The sequence below is a fragment of the Eleginops maclovinus genome, chromosome 18 (assembly GCF_036324505.1).
Source record: "Eleginops maclovinus isolate JMC-PN-2008 ecotype Puerto Natales chromosome 18, JC_Emac_rtc_rv5, whole genome shotgun sequence".
Lineage (NCBI taxonomy): Eukaryota > Metazoa > Chordata > Actinopteri > Perciformes > Eleginopidae > Eleginops > Eleginops maclovinus.
Window position 1 is genome coordinate 21,768,376 of NC_086366.1, and position 16,675 is coordinate 21,785,050.

Here is a 16,675-nt window from a genome sequence, read left to right on the forward strand (position 1 = left end):
CCCTCTGCTGCTGAGGATTTTACAGAACACCTAAAGGTGTTTTAGTTGTAAAACCTGCAATTAAATACCTCAACCAACTTTTACAAGCTGTTGACCCACCTCAAAGGATTCCAATAATCTGGCCTTCATTGGTAGGTTTAAGTGGCCAACAAAGGGCTTAAAGAGTGCTCTGTAAAACTTCAATATTTGTTTTGATTTAATGGGTTATTTTGAAGTATGGCTCCTCCCAATATTGGCACCAGTCTGGAAATCACTGGAATGTTCAATTAATCAAGCTTTTTTTGCACAACAGAGAAAACAAAAAGCATTAACATAGTTTTGCCCACCATAGAGAATAAGTTGCAGAAAAGAGAATCATGTATTGACATAAATGTGTTTATTTGACAATTTTTATAGACAAAAATCTAAAGACAGTAGCATCTGCCAAAATTATATGTCTAAGGTAAAAAATGTACAAAAAATAAATAGCTTAAAAAGGAAGCTGTAATAATAAAATAGTATGGTCCTTCACTGAAGGGATATAAGCCTAATGCTCATTCTGCTTTATAACATTATGTAAATTAACATCAGAATGAAAAAAATCTAATATACATACAAGAGTCCGAAAACCACTGTGATTGTTTGCATATGATGCATTAACAAATTAAAGTCTGGAAATAAATCAAATTAACAATATTTTTCATATACACAATAGATAGTATGCTTACGACTTGGTAATTACACCTCCAAACAAACATTTATAGCATGGCAGATTGTCTGTACCACTGTTCCTCTCAACTAAATGTAATGTACCTTGGAATAGAATTAAACTACAGGGCAGAGGGAATTTCTCCGTCACGGGTTTCTCATTATCAAGGCTAATTTACTTTACACACTGTGTAAACTCAAATTTTATCAATTTAAATACTTTCAATACCTCTAGTTGGGCATTGAAACAATCAGTTGTCCCTAGTAGCACATTTCAAAATCCCAAATAATCCTTTTTAAGTGTCACTGATTAGTCTTTCCACAGTTTAACACAAACAATGAAAGCAGAAGCTTATTTCCCAAAGGCTTAGTATTCCAATGTATCAATTGTATGTACCGGCATGACTCCATTGAGCTTTGAAGGGTTTTGAGTTCTGTGGAGGACAGTTGGAGGTATATTTACACTTTGCTGGTGTTGGACAGCAGGTTGCATGCCATTTTTTTAGCCTCACATTAAATGAAAGCTAATTTAGAAAGACAAACTGCAGATTATACCAGACTTCATCCAAAAACGTTAGTTTTTTTGTTTCTCTTTCTGGAAAAACACACACAAAGCACCTTCATCTAACAACTATACATACCATCACATGTACATCCTGAGGTAGATTTCCATTGTGTCTCAATAGTGGTTGTCAAATGTCAACAAAAGACAAAACGATATTCACTCAAATTTCCATGATTTGACTAAATGCTACTATCAGTTAGTAATATGGATGGATAACAAGCATGTGACCCCCGGGCACAGACATGTAGAAGGCTCTTTTGGTGGTCACTTTGTGTCAACATGTGTCTCTCTGAGGTGGTTTTGGGTCTCTTCGTGTTTTTTATGTCTCTTTGTGGCAATTTTGAGTGTCTGTAGTTATTTTTTGTCAATAAGTGTCTTCTGTTGTATGTTATGTGTTTTGTTGTGCTCATTTTGCTTCTGTTTGTGGTCACTTTGTTTCAATTTGTGGTATTTTTGTGTTCATTTGCGGTTGTTGTGTGTTGTCTCTTTGAATCTTTTGGTAATTGTCTTGTGCCTTTGGTATTTGTTTTGTGTTTCTTTCTCTTAATTGTTCTTTCTTTTTTGGATGGTTTTATGTCTACGGTTGTTTTGTGTTGTCATTGTTTGTCTTTTTGGCTGTTTGTCTGTGCCTGGAGAGCCCACCCAGTAATCCATCCATGGTTGGCAAATGCAGTCAGACCAATGAGGGAAAGTTCACTATACTCATGTTCTTCATAAGCATTCTTGGTTGAGACAGTCCCCGGAGACTGGCTCTGGGATTTTGTTCAGATCGCACTTCTCTTGCTCGACAATCTTCCCAGTGTAGTCTATGCACACAACGCTGCGGCGGCGCTCCCCCTGGCCACAAGTTCGTGAGCAAACAGACCAAGGTCCCATTTGCCATATGGGGCATGGCACATCCCCGCAGGGCCTGATGTCTACAGGCTTCAGGTCTCTGTCACATTGGCTGGAAAGGAAGCCTGCGTTGTCTCTGCATTCAACATTCCTCCGGGACCATCCGGAGCCACAGCTCTTGGAGCACTCAGACCACTCCCCTAGCATCCAATCAGGTACGCCAAACGGATGGATCATATGCAAAGACGGTGCCAAGGGCTTCCTCTCCTTGGATTTGTTGAAGCTAACATCTCTAGGGATGAAAAAGGTATATTTGACCTTGGGAGGGTTGTCGTCCCCTGCAGTGGCTAGGAGTTGGATGGTGATGGCCTCCTTCAGCTGCCTGAAGCTCTGTATCCTCTCCAGAGTAGTAGAGGAGCCGCTGTACTTCAGCACAGCGCCCAGCACAGGAATGTCCTGCTCCACCATGGATACAGAGAAGTTACCGTTGAGGATGTAACCGCCACCCTCTCTCTTTACAGCCAGGTAATTCCCATCATGTTTGATTCCTCTGTGGCTCCGCTGTTTGATGTCAATGTTGGTAGCGCCAACAGGAATTGTGACAATGTCGCTGTATCCATAGCTGGTGGAGAAAAGATAGAACTGGATTTAGATCATTTACCCTCTTTTTTATCCTCCCATATAGTTCATTATTTGGGTTGTATTAGCTATTCTCCCTGGAGCCCAGCTCTTTCAAATGCTAAAAAATATACCAGCAAACTACTTAATCCCATAGGCTACTTTTAGATTTTAGGTTTTATTTTGACAAACAGAGCTAGTAATTTTCCGAGAACAAACCATGTCAAACCCTGGATAAAAGCCACAAACAGAAACCTGTCAAAACATAAAGTCATTCTGTATACTATGTGTTGCTGTAGTCTAACCTTTTGAGACTTTTCCCTCCACTCCATGCACCTTGGAAGTAGTTAAAATAGTGCCAGAGATCCGTACTAAGCTATACAAGTGGTAGGAATGTTGTCATCTTACTCAGGTCATGAAAGCATTTAAGCTTAATAAATGTTAATGACTGCTAATTAGCAATCCTAGGTAAGAAAGTGCCAGGCGACTGTATATGCTAAGCTAGGCTAGCATATACAGCTAACGCTAACAGCATATACAGCTAACGCTAACCCTAACCCTTCTCGTCTCTAGCTATATACCTAACAACCAAGACAGGAGATTGGTATTGGTCCTCTGATATACAGCATCTCTCAGAAATAATGAAAATGTTTTTGTTTTCAATATCTTTTACTTTACTTTTTTAATTTCTACGTTTGTTTTGTTTCCTAGCTTACATTTATATAAATAGAGAAACTATTTGTTTTATTGGCCACTGGTTGTTGGGAGTGTAGGGATTGTATTGTTCTTCCTGGAAACCCTCTAGAGAAAAATCATTTCCCAAATACCAATCATAAAGTAGATCATGTTTTCAAATCAGATTGTTTGTCTGTCTGTCTGTCTGTCTGTCTGTATGCAGGGTTATGGAAAAACTTCTGGCCTGATTTCATCAAATCATGGTGGGGGAGTGTATCATTGGCCAGGGAATAAATCAAAAATCTAGGTCAGACCAGATCCGGATTGTTGTGTGCAAACAGGTATTATTTTTCACTCATGGTATCAGCCGTTCTTTTTTTTCACGTTTTTGTCCCTTAAAAATGACTGCTCTCATTGCTGCAAAACATTCCCATCAAGATAAGCAAGAGGAAGCAAAGTTTTCCATGCTACAATCTGTCATCAGATAGACAATGTCCAAACTATAAACAGAGTAAAATATGCCACTGAAGTGATTTTACATCTGAATTATTTTGGTAGCTACAATCTTGTGCTGCTTGTGCATTGCCCTGATTTATTCATTACAAAATGATAAACAAAACCTTCTATTAGCTTAATTATTTTTCAGAGCACTTACGTTGCTTTGTTGTAGGAGCCTGTGATCTTTCTACAGGTGAGCCCACTTCCTCCACACACTCCACACTTATCCACTCTCTTGTTGGACCCAATCACCTGGTCGCAGCCTGCCTTCACACACTGGCCTTGGACACACACCGATGTGGTGTCAGGGCCACAGGTCGTCCCATCAATCACCTGCAGGAACACAGCAAGCAAGGGTTGTTGATTCTTTTAACACAAGTCAAGTCGTTTTTTACCAAAGTGTTTTAAATAGAAGTTAAAATGTATGTGTTTGGGAAGTAGTGAGAATAGGACTACCAAAATTAGACTTGCATAAACTGCACGGGTTGTGTGACAGGTTGTTCTGATGTAGTTTTGATATTGTTAGGCACAGCCCTTGTTTACTTTAATTAATAAAAAATAGGATTATAAACTGATATTTATCAGCACAGTTTTAGGAGTTAAGTATTCCTTCAACAAAGGTTTGCTGAAAAGCTTTTAACAATGACTCTAAAATGAGAGAATGTTGAATTGGAGTTAAGATCTTTTTGGTCAAGACACTTTCCGTAGGTCAAGAAAATCTTGACTGAAAGAACAGTTGTGTTCAAATAAGAGTTTGAAAAGGGTTTTCGCTTGAGCTTCCAAACAAATGCAAAATATTTGGCTTGGCATATTTGGTTATATTAACCTGGAAAGGGCCAGGTTCCCATGTTTCATGTGAATAATTTGTCAGTGCAATAAAGATAATAACATTACAATGCATTCTTTGTAATTTAAAGTTTCATATCATATAATATTATATCTCCATATATGTCATTACTCTTTTATTTATCTCTTTACTTACTTACAGAAATGAGTTTGCTACAGCATTTTGAAAACAGAACAGTCGATCGGGACTGTGCAAAATCTGTCTCAGAGAAATCAGCCTTACTTTAGACAAGCTACAGTGACACCTTTGACAGCAATGGATTCATACATTTTTATAGTTTATTATTAGCTTAGTTAAGTACTCAATTCTGATTGGAGAAATTTGGACATTCCAGAGGTCTGATCATTATTCAGACCTCTACTTAGGAGGACGCTCTGACTAATGGACAATGTACAGCCATATCAATCCGCAGAAAGTCTGGTCAATTTAATGTCAGTTGTGAACCCTAAACATTTAGTTCTCCTCCATCAGAAAACACCATGGAATACATTTTAAATATTCAATTATATATTTGTGGGGAGCACAAAACTTTGGATTTATGATGCTTAACTGTCCCTAGTATAGAAAAGGAAAACAGCGCAAGAAAGGGAAAGAGGTTAAAGACACCTGGTGTTCTTTTATTTATCTTCACTCTAGCTTAGGAAACAAGTTTGCTCCTACTCTGATACTCACGATTATGTGCTTTAAGGAAGGTTGTGTTCCCTCTCAAAATAAAATAAAATCTTTTTTAAGATATATTTTTCACCATAATTTGAAACCATTGGAAAAAATGTTTGCATGAATGTGAATATGTGAAAAGTATAGTGGTTGCCTTTGTTCTTCTACTGTACCTTGGGTTCAAACACCTTAAATTCACTGCTGCCCCTGGCCCTGCAGAACAGCTTGCATCTGTCTCTGGGAGAAACGCCTGCGTACTTTGGGATCCACTGTTTCATATTCCCATTGTAGTCCAGGTAGTTAGGGCTATTGTACATCTCACACTGCTCCTCTCTGAAACTCTTTCCTAAGGTGAAGGATTCAAGATTAGTGTACAGTAAATTGAGGTCTACTCTGGAAAATCTAATAATTCAGATTCCTAAAAAAAAAACTTAAAGTGCATTAAAGACAATAATACAATATCATTTCAGTAAAAATAAGAATCGTAAGAAGAAATATAAAGAATATAATTTAAAAGGTAACATGTAAATATGTGCCACATAACCATTAAAATGCTATAAAAAAACACTAAACATGTAAAAAGAAAAATGAATCAATAACCTATTTATAAGTCATTGATCCATGAGACTACATCTACAGGAAGGGGTGTGAATTGATTGTAAATGGATATTTTGAGAGATTCTTAACAAGAACGCACAATCTAAACCATTAAATATTTGTCAAGTAAAAAAGTTAAACCTCCATCAAGAAAGCCATGTTTTCGGCTTTGTTTGTTTATCTTCCTGTGGGCAAGAATACAGAAATAACTAGTGGAGTTTATTCATGAAATTTGAGGGGAGGATGTTGTATGGGTGAAGGAATAGCCTGTTGAATTATACACTGGATCTGATTCACACAGGCAGATACACACAATATCACTTTTATTAACATTGTGAATTAGGAAATTTGGCCTTGGGCAGAGGTCTGCAATATGCCCTTGTGGTTATTATATTGAATATGTGGTATGTATATGTAAGACACATCTAAATCTTAAATTCTACAACAAAAAAAAGGAGCACTTAAAAAGTTACTTTAGGTCTTGAAACTAATTCTCCAGCACCTTCAACGGTATGACTTCCTTGATGTATATATAGCTGCCCTTTCCTTGATGTTAGGAGTTTGAATCTTTATGGCTTTTACATTTATTGTAAGTCGCTTTGGATAAAATGTTATGTAATGGAATGTATCAAATCATTTAGCATGCTCTAAGCTTTGTTTTTTAAACCTGCGTAGTGCTTATCCTCACCTTCGTTGTCGTCACAGGGCTGTGTGTTGCAGGACTGGTACTGAACCCTCTGTCCCTCACAGTACTTTCCTCCGTTCTGTGGGATAGGCTCAGTGCACTCCCTATAGGAGAACTCCACCCCACCTCCACACGTCCTGGAGCACTGCTGCCACGGTCCCCACAAACTCCAGCCGCCGTCCACAGCCACCTGCGGTACAACACAGCAAGAGAAGAGGAGGGAAAAGAGCAGTCAGAGTAGGTGGTTAGAGCTTAGTGCCAAAGGCAATCTCAGCTGTGTAGCCTTAACCACAGTCTGGGCTTCTGAGTTTGAGGCCGCACAGTGTGTTGGCGTGCCGCGACTTCAGGCTAAATCTGTGTTGAAGTTCGGCACGCGCCTGCTGTCTGCTTCTGCCCGCATTCCTGCCACATGTGTCACTCACCACTTGTGGAACCTGCCATGCTGCAGCTTTGGAAGGCATAATTGAAAGTGTGTGTGCATTTGTGTATGTGTTTGAAGAGTTAGTGTCCTTTTCCAGCAGTTTATGAGTTTGTACCAGCTAACATGCCAACTGCCAGCACGTCTGGGTTGATAAACAGATGTGTGATCATAACACAAGGAGCAGATATCAAGGTGAGCAAGGTCTGAGACTAAGAACATTGTCCTTATAAATAGGCATTATGAAGCAACTTGGTTTAAACTTCTGAATTTCAAATAAGCTCTTATTCTTAAACAGTCAATTGTGCTTTTCATTTATGTAAAACTACTTAGAACTGCTACTACAGTAAGACACTGGGTGTCTTTGAATTGGGAATGACCTATAACAGCAGATTTCTAATGGAATCATTGTTTTAGGTTGGCGAAAAACAATAATTTTTGGTTGTTTTTGAGCTTTGAATTGCATTGAAGTTTAGATGTTCATTTTTTTCTTAGCACAAAAGGACTTATTCTTATCATTCACTATACTGTATAATGTAAGTTACGAAGTTTCCAAGAACAGAGGGTCGAACGTATTACATTTTTACTGTATCAAAAACCCAATGTGAAAACTTTTTTTTCTGAGTAAATGAACTGTGCGCTTCAAAGGGAGTGACTCATCTAAAACAAATAGCAGTTCTCAAAATCATGAATGTGGAAGCCAAAGCATTCTGGTTTCCCTTAGAATTCCAATCACGGTTAAGCAGACTCCGACTGAATACAGGTTAACAGTCTGTGTGGGGAGCAAAAGAGGCTCAACGCATTGTCTGAAATGTAATCCTGTAACTCATCACCTGTCGTCTAAAGAGGAATTAGCTTTGTATTAGCTTCGCTAGTTGGTTTTAGACTTTCCCCCTTGAAAACTCAAACTTTATCCTAGCATCTTAAGTTGCTTATCTGACCTTAATCAATGACTGACACATGGAAGAGGCAGTCTTGGCCTGAATATCCTTTAAATACACCCGAGAACCTCCATAAATATTGGCTGTAGTTCCCAGAGTTAAATCATTATCAGACTAAAAAAAGCATATGGATTTAAAGATTGGTACAGAACTTAAACAATGATTTGTAAATGTCATTTAATTGCAGCATGTGTATCTACAATTTAAAATTAGAATACAATTAGAATTTAGGATTAGAGCATAAGAAGCAAAAAGTTCATAAGTCAGCAAACTTCTAATTTAGCTCACATTAGCTAACATTAGCCACCATACATTACCAGTCACACCAGACCAACTAAAGCTGTTGCAGCAGACCCCAGAGTGTATTGAATTAAGAAAGGGTGAATTTTATTGTTGAGAAATACAACATTTTGAAGAAAAAGAAGCAGACTTACCAAAGGCTGCATCACCTCCTGAGTTGGCATGCATTCCCCATGGAGGCAGGACCCGTTGAGGCTACAAGGGGTTCCGTCTGCCCAGGGCAAGCTGCCGTTCTTGGTGGTGCACTGCTGCGTCCCATCCTCCTGGCACCACAGCTGGCTACAAATATCACTGTCTGAGGAGTTGGGGCATTTGACAAACTCCTCTCCAAACATGTGTTGGCACTGCTGGTCTAGGCTGTACTTGACGCCCGGCAGCTCGCTTGGTAACGGCATGGTACTCTCTGGTACATCCAGCAGGCAGTCCCCTGTGGTAACAGCACAAAGAAAAGAAACATTGTGTGGGATTATAGTGTGGTTTACGGAGATTAAGGATTTCCTAGCAGAACGATGTTGCTCTTTGTGTGTGGCATGACAACAGTGGGAAATTATTCAGGGCAAGTTGTGTCCTGACTTTAAAAATGGATAACGTCACTTTTATTGGCAGCTTAGGGTTCTGAGTCTTGACATTTGGTAGCTATCTCAAATCAGAATGCATTCATTGTCCTCAAATGATTCTCCGTTACATTCAATAAACTTTTGTTTCTTGAGTGTTCAATGACGTCGGCAGTTTGGAATGAACATTCTCAGCCACACACGTTTTTTATTCAAACTGATAAAGAACATATTTTGCTGACACCAGCTGTTGCTTTTGGCCGAGGAGGTGAAGAACAGGAAGAAGTCCATTGCATGACTCATAGGGAAAGAAGGTTCACTGATAGGTCTAGCAAGGATACAAACAAATATAAACAGTGATGGTGAGAGGGAAGCTACATTAAGAAACAGAAAGGGATATAGTTAGGAGAAGGGGATGTGGGAATCGAGGGCACGATAAACGATCCCTACAACCCATAATTTGAGGGGAGCGACATGTTTACACAGGAAAGCCATAGTTATAGCAGAAGAGGAATAACATTATGTTTTATTTGTCTCTGAATCAGCCCTAATAACAGAGTTACAGTCGTGAAAGAGACGTGCATATTTCACGGCTGCTAAGCTTCTGATTAATTTTTAATATGCTGGGGAAAAAACTCAAATATTTCTTACCATGTCCATTGTCAAAGAACTCTGTTATGTAGAGAGCGCTGCAGGGAGACCAAGGCGCAGTCTTGTTGAGGCTAACAAACAGAGGAGCCATCAGGTGATGACCTCCCAGATCTCCAAACAGCCTCTCACAGGTCTTGGAGTCATCATGAGGCATACTCAACACATGACCTGTCATGGTAATGATGGGAAACACAGATTCACGGTTGTGCAGAAAAGTGGTTCTGAATGGTAGGAAAATAGTTTAAGGCCACACACCAACCCTTATTACAATAAATGTAAGTTTACCGAGCTCGTGTGCAGCTGTGAAGGCAGCTTGCAGGCCGTTATCCTCGATAACTGAGCAGCTTCTCTTGGGATCGCACATCGTCCCAACATCGGCCACACCCAACGTGTCGCAGCTCTTATGTCCGCAGATGTCCTTCAACACAGAAAAATCATTAAAAGTCGAGCAAGAAAGGTCATACAAAGGAAACAAGATTTGTAAAGCTTATTTAAATATGCAGCGACACTGTTCTTATTCATGGTTCATACTTTTCCCTATAAATATACATGCTTCCGATGCAACAAACAGAAAACATATGGCCTATTATTATGAAGAATTAATCAAATCATTCGCCATTGTAGGAAAAAAATATTGCTGTCATTCTGTATAAAAATGAACCATATGGGCTTCTGTTTGTTGCAGGGAGAGTGTAATTTCTGGGCAATGGGCCTTTGGAACAATGGCCATTGTTTTCGGAAAACAAGGGGATTTCTGAAAAATGGGACCAATAGGACATTTTCCAAACAATTGTGGATCGTAATATTGAGCCTTTTGAACAATGGGCAGTCCGCAGTAAGCCAGAATATGTTAGGCAACCCTTAAATTCAGCCTCAGAGGATAGGTGTGCCAAAAACCACAGGAACTTTTGCTATTAATGTCCGATGTTGACACCAAAAATCAGTTTAACTACTGATCAAAAATGACATACTAAACAAACGCCATGCATGTAAGTAACAAATGAACTATTTTTAAAAAAGGGGCCTCCAGCTCTACCAAATGAGCTTTAAGGTGACACATATATTCTTTTTTCAAAAAACATTAACCACGATTGTTTTCTTAAACCTGAAGCAGTAGTTTTGTTACTTAAACAGATTCATCCCTCATATTGCTATAAGTAACTCAGTAAGATATCATAGACTACTCCACTGTTTGAGGTTATGTTGCAAAAACAGATTTTTGTGCCTGACATTTCTTAAAACTATTAACTTTTTTAAGACTTTTCTTACCAGCTCTGTATTATATCTTTTCAAGGTTACTGTGTAAAACAACTGCATTACCAGAACACTACCAGGGCTTTTGCTATATATTGGTTATGTACACCTAGCACAGCAGAGGTTAGGATTAGTTGGACAATAATCTCTACTGCCATACAGTATGTCAACTACAAACAGTATGTACTAAGAATGGCATCTGCCTGTGTACCATGGTAACATACCATTTCAAAGTAGCATAAGCCAGCAGAACCACAGCGGCATTGCATAAATGAACAGTGACAAACACATCACTTGGAATAAACATGTGCCAATAGAACAAAAATATCATGAGACACTTCTGTGTCAGAACCAATTCAACAATGTCGTTCATATCAGTGCAGGTTAGGGCATTGTCATGAACCATTGTAGCATTCAGCAAGATTGGCTATTTCCACTGTTCTTACCCTGGATAAGGACTTCTTCACTTAAAAGGAGTGACCATTTGCTTAGAAACTAAAGTGAACTATCAAAGAGTTTAAGACATTATTCTGTCAAATTTTTATTTTATTGTTATTTTAAGCATTAGGATGGCGGACCTTCATTGCTTATTTGTGTCCGGTTTTTTTGTTGCCACTCTTTAAGAAACAAATCAAAAACATGTTGCTCAGTGTTTCCGTCATAAAAAAGCAAATAAATAGACTCAGCATTCAGCTATGACTTGAGAAACTAACTAACTGTGGTTTATCAAAAATCCTTCCTTGTTCCATAACACGCCTAGCTGTGTAGGAAGAAGACGGACACATCCGTGGCCATTGCCTCAGCCCCAAAAAAACCCACAAGGCACAACCCTCTGTGATTCAAAACACATCTGGACTTGGAGCTGCGTTTTGAACGCTGCTCAGCGTCTGTTCGTACACCTTGTTCCACAATAGCATCGGTCACTCACGTGTGCAGACACAAAGTAAGATGTAGGGTCAAAGCACAAGCATTTTCATTTATATAGCTTTAGCAGTCATATGTACATTTGCCGAATGCAGGATAAGACCACAAAAATGCACAAGAATAAATGTTTCCACTGAATGCAACAGAGTGTACAGTTTCACAACAGCCAGTAGTAGCAGCAGCAGCCTCCCTACTGTGGGATACATGGCACACTGTTTCAACCCAGACAAGCAGACCATTTTTAAAGTGCCTTAATCATGTCATGGCTGATTTGTGGCAGCACTAAAGTTAGCTCATCCACGAGGATCCTTCCATCCTCCACATTTCAAAGCATATCTCCGCTGAAATGGAAAAACAAACACAAACAGGGTTATGTGAATGATGGCTTCCACGATTGAAAGCTGCGTCAACAAATCCAGCTCAAGACTGCAGAAGCCCATATGCTCTATTCATCATTTCCTCAGTCCCGGGTCAGATCTAATGTCGTTCAACCTGTCATCGAATCAAGCTGCATCCAGGGCTATAGAAATGTACTTAGCTTATGTGTTGTGTGCTAACACCTTGTCAAGATGCACATACCGGGTGGAAAAAGGCAGCCAAATACAGTCAAACCCTCAGGACTGCAGAACTTATTTCCTGTTGAAGCATCCATAAAGCACATTGTTTACTCTCGGCTGACATTTCCCCAGCTTGGAAAAGTTTACAACTATTCCATCTTGACAATCCCTTTTCAGCATCCTTAGTTCACCCAAAGAGTGAGAAAGGCTTTCCTTGACCTCACCTTGTTTCCTCTTTTGGGTAGCTTAAAGTGCAAAATATGACACAACTTGCCTAAAATGCACCTGTGTTACTGTAAAATACTTTGGTTTCAAGTCAGTGTTGTGTGGTTGAGTGTGCTGTTCAGAAACCACACTATGTACCACAGCTGGCCTGGAACTGAATCCAGCAGGGCTTTATTTGTGACTCATCCTTGCTTCCTTCAGTTATTTCCTTCTGAATGGAGAATAAAATATTCCAGAGTATCATGGGTGAGTGCCTTATCCATCTCATAGTACACTGTAAAGCACGCACAACATTGTTTGAGATGTTTCATGTACCAAACAGTCCAACTTATGCTGTGAAGAATGATTGCACAATCATATCAGATATTTTGTACTCATATGAATAGTTTTAAAGCTGCATTCATCACACGTGGTTGATATATTTTTGGCCTTGTAAAGTTGTTATGGCTCAGTTCTTCCCCATTGAAAGAATGTGATTCCAATACTCACTGCGTTTTGTTTTGTTTTTGTCTCCACCAACTCTCGAGCGAAATATGGGCTCTTGCTTAATGTTACACAATGTTTACCACTAACTTTGTCCACCTGCTGTTTATTGCTGAGCAGGTACAGTATCTCCAATGTTATCTTTTATTTTTCAAACAGTGTCCTTTTAATGTTTGCTAGAGATGTACTAATTTGGAAGGGTTACAAAACAAGAAACTCCTAGACTTACACTAAAAAAACGGAAACTACTACTACTGCTACTTCTCCTATAGGTGAAGAATTAACTCTTATACTCACAATGTCTCTCATCAAATGATTATGACACTATATGCAGATGATGGTAGGTTTTATCCAGAGACATTAACAACTATTCCACAGCTGTGAAAAGAAGCTTAAGCAGCTTTGTTATTGGCCCTCACCTCTCTGGTGAACAGCATGGCAGTGTCATAGTGCTCTGGATGCCTCTGGCTTGGCGGGTTGAAGAGCTGCTGCCAAGAGCAGAAGTTCCTCAGAGCAACACCCCCATTGCTGGAGACCTCCGGGCCGACCTCATCTTCCTCCACCACCAACATCTTAACCACCACTATGTTGACTGAGTTCTTTATGCTGGGGTGCTTGTAAAGCTGGGCAGCCATTGACATCAGGGTTAGAATGTAGTGCTGCGAGGGGGGGAGATACAAGACGCAACTTTGAAAGAGTTTAACTTTAACATTTAACACGTCTGATTTTTTACTTTAAGACAAAAAAATACAATACATAAACAAACTCCATATGATTAGTATTGTCACTATGACTCCCACTATATGTGTAAACCGTACAGTATACTGCTCCTACTCTGACACCTGTATTTATCCTGCTGATGTTGCCAGTATTGCGTATAAGCTTTAAAATTGCAAGATATTGTTAGACACACTCATATTATTTAATATTAGCCTCGCAACCGTTTCAGAAAAACAGATGCAAGATTTAGGTCAAACTGAATTTTTCTGTAAAGAATTCAGAACGAACGTTACTATTTGGCTTTATTTTCTGTTAGCTCTGCCTGCACATTTTTTCTTCACTTCACTATGATTGGTTCTTGGGCCGTAGTGACGGGCTGGGTTTTCCACAGAGCTGTCATAGTTGTTTAGTGGAGAACTGGTAAATCACAATGTGGGACACTGTGCCATGATGTATCGCAAAGTCTTCCATCAGCCTAGCTGCACTCACTCTTCCTAGGGTATGATGACGTTCCCGCATGAAAAGTTTTTCCACATGTGCTACACAAGCCACATGTTGATTTTTGCCTGGGAACTCTAATCACTTAAACACCCCTGCCCAAACAAAACCAAAAACTAATGACATTTGAAAAAGTCTGTTATGTAATTTGTAAAAAGCTAATTGAAATCCAACTTCTAACGTCTAACCTTTTGTCCACCTGAAAAACACCTTAAGATACTCTCTTAAATAACTTATTTTGGGATGAGGCAGAGGGTCTGGCAGCTGAGGAGTTTGCTAAGTACAAACAGACTCCAGGCTGAGGCAGGATCACATATTTTTCTACTTGTGTTCAAATAAATCTTAAATTAAGCTCTGGATTGAAAGAGGACTGATATTAAGGATGGAGAATAATTTCTGGATTGTTTTTTTATTCTATCAACATCCATCATATTAATTTGTTCAATTTAAATATTGGATGTTTTGGATAAATTAAACAAGTTCATGGAAAGGAGTTAATACAAATTCTAAAAGATATTGTAAACCTTGTGAATATTCACTTCATGACGATGAGGCTCTGCTGCCAAATCGTGACCAAGTTCTCAGGAATGTGCTTCAGCATAGCTTGCATTTTTTTTGCCTGACCTCTTTCCTAGCCTGTGGAAAACAGGGAGCCCATCAATTTCCTCCCAAGCCCCCTTAATGACAAAATGTGTTTCATAAAGAGGCAAATAAAATCAGATTCCTGCACTGTATGTGTTGGCTATGCATACTTGCAAGAACGATGATGGAACGTTTGTTTATGTGACAAATCTAACGAGTGTTTGGGATCCTATCAACAATGTGTACTACAGAAGAAAAAGTTGATTGTGTCTGACCTTTATTTCATCTCCGAAGAATTGGGTCATAGTTGAGTCTGCCACCACCAGGGTCTCTATGAACCGTGGCGCGGAAACAAAGCGTCTCCGGCGAGGTTCCCTCTGCGCTTCATTGTCGCCGTGCGTAAAAGTTTCCCCGTTGTGCTCCGCCGCCGCCGCCGTGGGATCAAACAGGAGTGGAACACCGTGGCTGTTGGTGAATGTCCTCCTCTTGATGACATGCAGATGCTCGGCAGAGTCTGGCCCCAGGCCGCCGCGGAGTTTGGGCTCAATTAAATATTCTTTCCCCTCCGTTATAAAGGAGCCAAAGATGCCGGAGCACAAACTGACAGCCACCATCGAGCTTTCATCGTGCTCTACATTCCCCGAGTAAAAACAGCTCCTAAGATGTCCTTCACTCTCCTCTGTCTGGTTCATATATTTGTGGAGATCTGGGACAGGCTGGGCACCTGAAGCGCTGCGTAAAGCGCCAACCTCTCTGGCTCTGATGCGCTGTATGGTGAACGAAGGTGCGATAAAGCTGGTATCTGGAATAAGATTAAGTGTCAAATCCTTGCCAAATGCACTGAGGATAAACCTTGGCTGCTCCTCACTCCTTTTCCAAAACCGACCGCTGATTCTTCCATTTATCCGGACAGGTACAATATCCTCTGATTCAAACGTAGTTGAAAGTGCAGCGTTCATTACGCACAGGAATAAAAACATCAAACACAGAGTGGAACACATCTTGTGCAATGGAAATTACACTCCACTCACGAGTGGTAAAAATAAAGATTTTATTATAATTAATGTCCTTGATCTTTGGTAAGTGCCTTCTCCAATCGATATCTCCTCAGGTCAGGGATCTTTTCAAAATGAAAGTGATTTTCCAGCGCTGTAAAGCCAGTATTGGTCAAACTATGTCTGGTATTTAATTTCAGTCTGTCTGAGTTGTCGTTTCTAATTCAACAAGCAAGCGAAGTCTTGTTGTGCCACTCACCAGCACCGCTGCAGTCTGGACACATCGGGGGTATTTATACTTTCTGCTCTTCCCTGGACATGAGGGGGTTTATTTTTGATATCCTCGGTTGCTGGAAATTCTCCTCCCACTCGCACTTCATGAGATACTCGCGGATAAAACGGATCCAATGAGAATAGGCCGACACTCCCCCCTTCTGAAATAGCTTGACAACCATGCTCCTATTATTAACCCAGCGTGCTATATGGCAGCGGCAGGACATCTATACTACGCATAGCTGGAAGTCCGCTGCTTGGGTTATTTCGGAGCCTTGTGTGAGTGGCAGGCCCCCACAGAGCCCGGAGCCCCCCAAGGCCGATCTGCTTTATCCCTACACAAAAGGAGCACCGCTGGAGAGAGAAAGGCACTGTGTGAGCTTAGAACTGACCGCCACCTTGAACACTGGGAAATGTTTAATAACATTGGTAAAGCTGAAGGGAGGATATCATCATTTCTTTTATTTTATTTAACCATAACCCCCAAAAAAGAAAAACATTTTGAAGTAGGCCTATAACTATGATATAATAAACCTTATTATAAAGCACTTTTTTTTTTAAACAGAAAGAATAATATTATTTAATAATGTTTTCATATACCATAACCAATGGAAATAAATTAATAATAATAATAATA

General features: G+C 39.8%; 1 protein-coding gene across 1 annotated transcript; it reads right to left on the reverse strand.

The window, feature by feature from the left end:
- Positions 1 to 359: 359 nt before the first annotated feature.
- LOC134880254 (A disintegrin and metalloproteinase with thrombospondin motifs 8-like) lies at positions 360 to 16,021 on the reverse strand. The gene is made up of 9 exons (XM_063907050.1): positions 15,046 to 16,021; positions 13,390 to 13,629; positions 9,813 to 9,945; positions 9,528 to 9,695; positions 8,457 to 8,749; positions 6,667 to 6,853; positions 5,555 to 5,727; positions 4,035 to 4,210; positions 360 to 2,708 (listed from the first exon to the last, which is right to left on the reverse strand). The coding sequence occupies exons 1-9, from the start codon at positions 15,769 to 15,771 to the stop codon at positions 1,964 to 1,966; spliced, it is 2,841 nt and encodes a 946-aa protein (XP_063763120.1). The 5' UTR covers positions 15,772 to 16,021; the 3' UTR covers positions 360 to 1,963.
- Positions 16,022 to 16,675: the final 654 nt, after the last annotated feature.

Excerpts from the sequence above, each read along its gene's own strand:
- LOC134880254 (XM_063907050.1), bottom strand. The coding sequence starts at position 15,771 with ATGTGTTCCACTCTGTGTTTGATGTTTTTATTCCTGTGCGTAATGAAC. Across the intron at positions 13,630-15,045 it reads TCTTCGGAGATGAAATAAAG|CACTACATTCTAACCCTGAT; the intron begins GTCAGACACAAT and ends CCCCCCTCGCAG. Across the intron at positions 9,696-9,812 it reads CACAGCTGCACACGAGCTCG|GTCATGTGTTGAGTATGCCT; the intron begins GTAAACTTACAT and ends TTACCATGACAG.